General features: G+C 41.1%; 2 protein-coding genes across 3 annotated transcripts in view; one reads left to right on the top strand and one right to left on the bottom strand.

The window, feature by feature from the left end:
• LOC111869529 (GTP-binding protein Rit2) overlaps positions 1-6,926 on the bottom strand; it is a 27,046-nt gene extending 20,120 nt beyond the window's left edge. The window contains exons 1-2 of the mRNA XM_023861127.2: positions 6,415-6,926; positions 6,244-6,300 (exon numbers count right to left, since the gene is read on the bottom strand). Coding sequence (XP_023716895.1) covers positions 6,244-6,300; positions 6,415-6,562 — 205 coding nt within the window. The 5' untranslated portion in view covers positions 6,563-6,926. The remainder of the gene's footprint in view (positions 1-6,243; positions 6,301-6,414) is intronic.
• An 88-nt stretch (positions 6,927-7,014) lies between these two features.
• Positions 7,015-9,692, top strand: part of LOC111869526 (proline-rich protein PRCC) — a 15,701-nt gene continuing 13,023 nt past the window's right edge. Inside the window, exons 1-3 of one of the 2 annotated variants that reach the window (XM_023861123.2) lie at positions 7,015-7,275; positions 7,441-7,830; positions 8,741-8,791. In XM_023861123.2, the coding sequence (XP_023716891.1) occupies positions 7,267-7,275; positions 7,441-7,830; positions 8,741-8,791 (450 nt within the window). In that variant the 5' untranslated portion in view covers positions 7,015-7,266. The remainder of the gene's footprint in view (positions 7,276-7,440; positions 7,831-8,740; positions 8,792-9,692) is intronic. The other variant, XM_023861124.2, reaches the window with a different exon arrangement.

The following is a 9,692-nucleotide window of genomic DNA, read 5'->3' as shown; positions in this document are numbered from 1 at the left end:
TTAGGGCAGTAGATCAGAAACACCTGGAAAGCTTCAAAATGTGGTGTTGGAAAAGGATGGAGAAGATCAGTTGGACCGATTATGTGAGAAATGAAGAAGGGTTATTTAGAGTCAGTGAGCAGAGGAATATCCTACACGAAATAAGAAAACGGAAGGCTAATTGGATTGGCCATATTGTTGTATATGTATTATGCCAGAGTTGTATATGGGAATACCTGGTACAAACTGGGTTATTTTTCCCCTTAGCACTACAGCCCCAGTGGGCCTAGGCCTACCTTCATGAACTTCTCCGTTCACTTCGGTTTTTCTAGATCTTACACATACGGTAGGACTCCTCGGGCGAGTGATTAGCTCGTCGCAAGGCCTGTACCTGTAGACAAACACAGAAAAACGCACACAAACATCCACGCCCTGAGTGGGATTCGAACCCACGACCTTGGCTTCCGAGCGAGCGAAGACAGTGCATGCCTTAGACTGCTCGGCTACCGTGACCAGCATAAACTTGGTTATATTAATATCTATATAGGGAACACCTAGTACGTAGCGAGCTGTTGGATAAGGTAACTGACATAATAGGGATTATTGGTAGGTGAGATGCTTAAAAATGAAGGAAGGTGCACAATTAAAATAACTACTTTAAGTACATCAAATGAGGAAGAGACTATAATATGACGAAATATTAAAAGATTGTAAATCAACTTCTCACCCGTATTATCATACCAAAACGTACTTGTTTTCAACTAGAAGACAGTGACAATCGTACACTCTCCTGCCTCATAAATTTTGTCAAGTTCAATCAAAGTCCAGGAGGGATGCACATACTATAAACAAGAGAATGTTCTGGAAGTTTTAGGCTGATGCAATGTATGACGTTATTAGAGACTTAAGGAGGAAGGAATATATACCCCCGCTTGGGCGTTACAAGATGCTTCTTTGATCACGACAGTCTACGATCTGTGAGGACGGATTGTCTGATAGAGAAAGTCGGTGGTTGCCCAGGCATAGGCAGTTTGCAAAACTGTTGTCTTATCTGTACATTTTCCTGTAAGCATTGCATTTTAATAGTTGTACATTAAACCACCTAGCTCTTCCTCTGCTGTTACTTGAGGATACCCCATATTGACTCCCGAGGGAACCGCTCGCCCTAGCCAACCTGTCTTGCTACTGGGATATGACATCGATTCCAGGTGCGGGATATAACAAAATCTTAGCAGTAACTGCCTTCTAAAAGAAGTTATTGAAGGAACGATAGAGGGGTGGATAGAAGTGACCAGAAGACGAGGAAGAAAACGTAAGAAGATGCTGTATGACCTTGGGGACAGAAGAGGATATTCTCATTTGAAGGAGAAAGCTCTGGATCACATTAAGTTGAGGAAGTGTTTTGGAAGAGACTGTGGACCTGTCGTCTGACAGATTACTGATGAACGAACTTTGTAGATGTTCTGGATGCATAAAAAAATAAACAAAACATAAACAAGAGATGGTCAGTTTATATCAATATAAACCTGTAAATATTAATACGGGCATCATATTTTTTATATCTAATTCCAGAGAAGCAAAGCTCACACAGAAAACACACACACTTTAATTGATGCTAGTAAGGGGGTTGGTCTAGAAGGACCGAGCCCGGAGACCCACACTCTTGAAGGCCTCTAAAGGACCCAGTAATGGGCCAATTATTAAAGAAGGATGTACAGTACATGGATCATTTCGTGTCGCCACAGGGGATAACCACAGACACTGAGTAACTGAAGGCCATAAGGAAATGGCCAACCCCAAGGAACAAGGACAAAATTAAGAAGTTCCTGGGCCCATATACCTACTACAGATGATTTATCTCTGATTCTGTCAACATTGCGAAGCCACTTGCTAGTCTCACAGGGGAGAAACAAACTTTTCAGTTGTCCCCAGTGGTAGAGGCCACCTTCCAATCTCCCATCCTTGCCTACCCTCAGCCAGGACAGTAGTTCAATGTTGACACAGATGCAAGTAACATCGGAATTGGAGTACTGTCACAGGTACACAGAGGCCAAAAGTGGGTAATGGTCTACTATAGTACAACAGTGAACAAGACGGAGAGAAACTACTGCATCACCAGGTGGGAACTACTGGTCATCGTGAGGGTACTGGAACCTCTATGGGCAAGAGTTCCACATGCACATCGCAAACTCCACCCTGACTTGGCTGACAATTTTCAAGAATTTGCAGCGACAGCTGGGTCCAGCGCCTTCAGCAACACGNATGCCAGAGTTGTATATGGGAATACCTGGTACAAACTGGGTTATTTTTCCCCTTAGCACTACAGCCCCAGTGGGCCTAGGCCTACCTTCATGAACTTCTCCGTTCACTTCGGTTTTTCTAGATCTTACACATACGGTAGGACTCCTCGGGCGAGTGATTAGCTCGTCGCAAGGCCTGTACCTGTAGACAAACACAGAAAAACGCACACAAACATCCACGCCCTGAGTGGGATTCGAACCCACGACCTTGGCTTCCGAGCGAGCGAAGACAGTGCATGCCTTAGACTGCTCGGCTACCGTGACCAGCATAAACTTGGTTATATTAATATCTATATAGGGAACACCTAGTACGTAGCGAGCTGTTGGATAAGGTAACTGACATAATAGGGATTATTGGTAGGTGAGATGCTTAAAAATGAAGGAAGGTGCACAATTAAAATAACTACTTTAAGTACATCAAATGAGGAAGAGACTATAATATGACGAAATATTAAAAGATTGTAAATCAACTTCTCACCCGTATTATCATACCAAAACGTACTTGTTTTCAACTAGAAGACAGTGACAATCGTACACTCTCCTGCCTCATAAATTTTGTCAAGTTCAATCAAAGTCCAGGAGGGATGCACATACTATAAACAAGAGAATGTTCTGGAAGTTTTAGGCTGATGCAATGTATGACGTTATTAGAGACTTAAGGAGGAAGGAATATATACCCCCGCTTGGGCGTTACAAGATGCTTCTTTGATCACGACAGTCTACGATCTGTGAGGACGGATTGTCTGATAGAGAAAGTCGGTGGTTGCCCAGGCATAGGCAGTTTGCAAAACTGTTGTCTTATCTGTACATTTTCCTGTAAGCATTGCATTTTAATAGTTGTACATTAAACCACCTAGCTCTTCCTCTGCTGTTACTTGAGGATACCCCATATTGACTCCCGAGGGAACCGCTCACCCTAGCCAACCTGTCTTGCTACTGGGATATGACATCGATTCCAGGTGCGGGATATAACAAAATCTTAGCAGTAACTGCCTTCTAAAAGAAGTTATTGAAGGAAGGCTAGAGGGGTGGATAGAAGTGACCAGAAGACGAGGAAGAAAACGTAAGAAGATGCTGTATGACCTTGGGGACAGAAGAGGATATTCTCATTTGAAGGAGAAAGCTCTGGATCACATTAAGTTGAGGAAGTGTTTTGGAAGAGACTGTGGACCTGTCGTCTGACAGATTACTGATGAACGAACTTTGTAGATGTTCTGGATGCATAAAAAAATAAACAAAACATAAACAAGAGATGGTCAGTTTATATCAATATAAACCTGTAAATATTAATACGGGCATCATATTTTTTATATCTAATTCCAGAGAAGCAAAGCTCACACAGAAAACACACACACTTTAATTGATGCTAGTAAGGGGGTTGGTCTAGAAGGACCGAGCCCGGAGACCCACACTCTTGAAGGCCTCTAAAGGACCCAGTAATGGGCCAATTATTAAAGAAGGATGTACAGTACATGGATCATTTCATGTCGCCAGAGGGGATAACCACAGACACTGAGTAACTGAAGGCCATAAGGAAATGGCCAACCCCAAGGAACAAGGACAAAATTAAGAAGTTCCTGGGCCCATATACCTACTACAGATGATTTATCTCTGATTCTGTCAACATTGCGAAGCCACTTGCTAGTCTCACAGGGGAGAAACAAACTTTTCAGTTGTCCCCAGTGGTAGAGGCCACCTTCCAATCTCCCATCCTTGCCTACCCTCAGCCAGGACAGTAGTTCAATGTTGACACAGATGCAAGTAACATCGGAATTGGAGTACTGTCACAGGTACACAGAGGCCAAAAGTGGGTAATGGTCTACTATAGTACAACAGTGAACAAGACGGAGAGAAACTACTGCATCACCAGGTGGGAACTACTGGTCATCGTGAGGGTACTGGAACCTCTATGGGCAAGAGTTCCACATGCACATCGCAAACTCCACCCTGACTTGGCTGACAATTTTCAAGAATTTGCAGCGACAGCTGGGTCCAGCGCCTTCAGCAACACGGCTTTATTTCTGGGCACCGATAAGATTGAAAATACAACACAGCCAATGCCCTTTCCTGAAGACCATGCCGAGAAAAGTGTACTCACTGTCAAAAGTCTAGGTGCGTGCAGAAGTCAAACAGGTGCGACCCACTGTGGCCATAGCTGCAGATGGCGGGACCCAGCCACCCTAAGGATGAAGCAGATGAACGATCATGACGCAGAACCAATTTCAGAAGAAGCAGTAGCTGGACAATGTCCAGAATGGAGACACTGCCAACAGCAGCATCACGTACAAGAACTCCAGGACCCAACTGGAATTGCTAGCAGTAAGGGATGGCATACTGGAGCGCCAATCGTAGTCCACCGACAGACAATCTAAAATAGTGCAGAACGTTCTCCCTTGGAGCAAAGTGAAAGAAGTATTGGCCGAATTCCCTGGAGGAACCAAGATAGTCCAGTTACTGGGGTAAGGGGAAATGCTCTGGTTAATCACAACTGATAACATATAAAACAATAAAAATAAAACAACCTAGAAACCAAGTTAACTTATATTCTTGTTTTCTAGGTGCTGAGGTACAGTCATGTGGATCTTTACCCATATTTCAGAGGAACCTGTAACTTCTATTTTCAGTGTACAAGTTAGCAGGCTGGTATTGTGATAGGGTAACATAACAAAGGTGAAGGAATTGGGCCAAGGGGATCAAGAAGACTGGTCATACAAAGTAAGGAACGGGAGAAAGGGGAAGGAGCCCTGTATGGACTAAAGGGAAATAAGAAAGGCTCTTTTCTAAGCAGGTCCACATGGCCTTCTCCTGTACAGGCAAATCAGATAATCCTTCTTCTTGTAGAATGCTCTTAATTTAAATCTTAAATCTAATTTAAATAACGAAATTCACCAGTAAACTGACCAACAGAACTTATGTAATTAACAGCAAGTTCATTTGAATACATATATTGCACCTTGATGACATTCTTTAATGATGAAACACAACAGCTTTACAAAATAAGACACTGTAAGTTGTTTATAATAATTGTATGCATGATATTTGTGTGTGCGCACGTGCACATGCAGGCAATGTAAATTAGCCAATATTATATTTAAGCATCCTGTTACACTCTACACGATATATGACATAAACTCCATCCTAAGTGCAACAATTTATTGTAGTTCTTTCAGCTTGCTTTCTTCTACATTACACGTATTAAAGATACGCAGCGGCATGCACACAGGGAGCCTACAGAGAATAACACCTGAACAGTGCTGAAAACAAGAAGTAGCCGCTGCAGCACTATAGACATAGGGCGGGTAACATTGAGAATTTTAAATTTTAAAATTTGAAAAAATTTTATAGAAATTTTTAAAATTGGAATTGAAGATTTTAAAAGTGCCAGTTTATGAAAATCAAATTGATGTGTGTAGGTTAACAAAGATTTTGTACATATCAGACAGATCTCAGCGGGGAAGATTATGATATATTGAAACCTGTCAGCAACGGTGAAATGAACAATTGGGAAGACTAGTGTTTTTTTTTAAATTTTAAACTACGTGCAGTGTAGCAGCTACGTGAAAGTATACACCTGATGATGGCCATTTGCAGCCGAAACATGTAGTGTAGAAGAAAGCAAGACGAAAGAACTACAATAAATTGTTGCACTTAGGACAGAGTTTATGTCATATACCATAAATTAGCCAAATTGGTGGAACTTTAGCTAAATTAGAAAGTATTTGCTGGAGCAGGGTTGTTGACTGCAGATCTGCATCACAAAACGTTATTAGTCTATTTCTTGTTATTCCACAGTCATAATGGCACAACAATACTTTGCATCCTCATCCACAGGAAAGAAAACCAATACAATACAATACAATACAATATTACTGCATTTCTACAAACAAGTCTGACAGCTCTTATAATGGGCAGAAATAAAATAAAACGAGAAATGTCATCAGTCAGTTCCTTTTCTCTGACTCACCTATTGTTGGGTCATGGTAGTCCAAAAATCTATGCTTCACAAACTGCAGTGTCAAAGCTGAAAACAAAACAGGAATTAAACACATTACTATAACGTTGCTTCTGAAATGAAATGGGTATCTGATACCAATGTATGCATTCAAAGCCATCTATTAAACTAATATGTATTCACCTGACTTTCCCACACCACCGTCTCCCAGTACAACGATTTTATACACTCGTAAACCTCCGCGGGTTTGACTAGGTACTGGCATATGCACTCCCTGAGACCCGCCCCGTCTATCTCTTCCATCTGATCCTCCACTGTCCAACGCCCCCATTTTAGGGGCCCTTTGGCCTGGAATTACAGGCACACCACCAAAACCCGATGGGCCCGCCTGTTCAGTCGCCAGTGCTGCAGTTCTGTCAGAAGTTCTCTTCTGAGCCCAATAATGATTTAAGCACTTTCACACTATACTCACATAATACTGCGTGACACTTTCAACATTGCATTTGAATTTACTTCTTAGTATCGAAGATACCAATCTGTATTTTCCCCTAGACCATTCAGCAATGGCCTAGGGCGCCTAGGGTTCGTGGCGAAGAAAAAAAAAACAACCCCTCCCGAACTTACATCACACCACACACCACCAAAACCAACCTCACACCCAGTTACTTTCCCCAATTCGACCACAGCTTTAACTGCTTTGACATACTAGCTTCGCTAGCTTCCATGGATTAGCATCCAGCTAAGGACGCTACCTAGTGAGCAATGCTGTAATCTCGGTTGTTAGGAAAACAGCTGATTGAAAGGGAAATGTTCAAATGTTACACTGTTCTCAAATAATTGAAACTAATCATTATACTGTATGACACAATCAACCCCAACTATATCATCATAATTACAATTAACTGTTGAACACAGTTGTGATGAAAATATGCGTTAAGTTGATTTTGAATTTGAGTGGAATTTGGCGACAATCTGAAACGAAGTGTACAGGGTTTGTCGTTTTGACAGTTTGTTATTCGGTTCCCGTTGATTGTGATGCGTTTTGTATGTGTACTGGTTGTACGATATCGTAACCTATTTGTGTTGTACCTTCAGAAATTTGTAGTCTTGTTTAAATAGCAATAATAGAATAGTGGGTTCCATTTCAAGCTTCGTAATTTCATTTTCAAACATAGTGTGCTGACGGCGTAATCGAATATATGTTTGCAGCTGACAATGTCTTCTCTGGTGGATTATGGAAGCAGTGACGAAAGTGAAAATGAAAGTGCAAATGACGACAGTAAATCAGTAATTGAATCTGAACTACCAGTTCTGAAGGAAAGTGAGAACACTGGAGATAACCGACCAGCAAGTGAAGATGAAGACCCAAATTTGGGTTTATTTTCGTCTCTTCCACTACCGAAGCCAAGTTTTACATTGGACACAGATGATAACGGACAAGCAAGTCTAAATGAAGACCAAAATTTGAGTTTATTTTCGTCTCTTCCGCCACCTAAGCCAAGTTTCACATTGGAGACAGATGACAGTTTAATCTTCACCCGTTACAAACTTCCGAAAGGGAAAGAACCGGTGAAGATTACAATACCGTCCTTATCAGAGGTAAATGTTAATTCAATTATTGCAGAATATTATAGGGCTGCCACCACTCTTCAAAGGGAAACTCCAAATGGCTTTATTGAGAGAAGCAGATCTAGAATCAGTAACCCAGCCCCAACAGGTGGTTTGGGGGTAAGGAGGCATTTGTGACCGGTCACCATGGCATAAATATATAGACTGATTTGATTAACCACTGTAGCATGTAGAATGAGGTTGTAGAGAATCGGCTCTGTACAATTTACCAGATGGGAAAATTTCAAGATCTCACTCATTCACCACACCCACCTCATTTATTGGAGTGAAAAAGCCAGGAATATAAACACTGCTAACATTATTCACAGGGTTTAAGTAAAATAACATAACTAACCTAAGGAGAGAGTAAGAAAGTAAAGTGAAACGAGAATGTTCAAAATAATTTGCCATTACAAGGATAAGAAACACAAGCAGATCTCACACGGTGTAAAAATAGTATTTTTTTCCCCAACTGTGGTAAAATACATAACTATAATTTGAGGACCACTATAAGTTAAGCCATAGACCTTCAGCCACAATCCATGGACCTCTGGTTGAGAAACACTGCTTTACATAACAATGTTCTCAGAGGTCATTTTCTTGATACATGTCAAAAAGACTGCAAAATGAGCATCAGCACCTCTTTTGCCATTTCCAAACAAAATTTGATGCTAAGCTTTTGTAACATGCTGTTTCCATGGAACTCGACTAGAAGCTGCATGTTTGGCAGTACCACATGCACATTGTAATTTTAGTTATGTCTGTATATTTTGCCATATCACATTATTTGAAGTCCCCCTGACAAGGTATATTTTTTTAATTTTAGAGTATGTCTACATGTGGTTGATGTTATAATAATTCTACTTTAGTGAGCTATAATTTCAGTGTGCCTTCTTTTCAGTTCAAAGATGAAGAATCAGAACCTGCAAAGAAGAAGCTTAAGCCATCAAGGGTAAGTGTGTTAGCTTGCTGTAAGAACTTTTTAGTCATGTAGGTTGTAAATAGCAAAGCAGCCAGAACTGTACTCAAAATTAGAATCAGACTTACCTACTTTGCATCAGCCTAAATTCTCGGTCCAAGTTGAGGACATTGTGACATCCTGCAGGCTGGTCAAGCCAGTTGCACACCTTTTGGTGATGGTAGGCAAAAATGGAATATCGATGGAATGATGACTGGCAGGCAAAAGCAAGTAGAGTAACTGGAAACCTAGTCAAAATTCAAACTGGGAAACTCCTAAGATCTAGAAGTGCAGTTTGGTAGCTCAGAATTACCTTACACATAGCTTAGTAGTTTGGCATGAGTCAGCTTCTCACCTAAAATTGAACTGAAAATATGTTAGGACAGAATCCAGGGGTATTTTTTCATGAGATGAGTGAACATATGACATACCATATTACATCAAATATAAGACTCGCATTTTACAGTTTTTCCATTGAAAAAATTATGTGCATCTTAAATTTGAAGAATGTGCACCTTTCTAATTTTTTTCTAAAACCCACATTCAGAAACTAGATGTGTCATATTTGAAATAATAAAGTATTTACTGGTTCACTGTTTATAAAATGCATTACAACATTTCACTTTATACGAGTGGTAATAGATAATTTAAAGAAGTAATTATGATGTGTTGTAGTAAGCCAGAGAAAGAGGCCACGCCATTGCTCAAGTGGTTAGTCACTGGCTTCCCACCGCGGCAGCCCGGATTCGATCCCAGGTCTGGTCATGTGGGATTTGTGGCGGACAAAGTGGCGCTGGGGCAGGTTTTCTCCGAGTACTTCGGTTTCCCCTGCCAATCTTCATTCCACCAATTGCTCCACAATTACCCTCACCTATCATCTGGGGCTGGTACAATA

Source organism: Cryptotermes secundus, unplaced genomic scaffold (genome assembly GCF_002891405.2).
Source record: "Cryptotermes secundus unplaced genomic scaffold, Csec_1.0 scaffold139, whole genome shotgun sequence".
Classification (NCBI taxonomy): Eukaryota; Metazoa; Arthropoda; class Insecta; order Blattodea; family Kalotermitidae; genus Cryptotermes; species Cryptotermes secundus.
The sequence above is the reverse complement of the archived record's forward strand: the minus strand, read 5'-3'. Positions and strand labels throughout refer to the sequence as shown.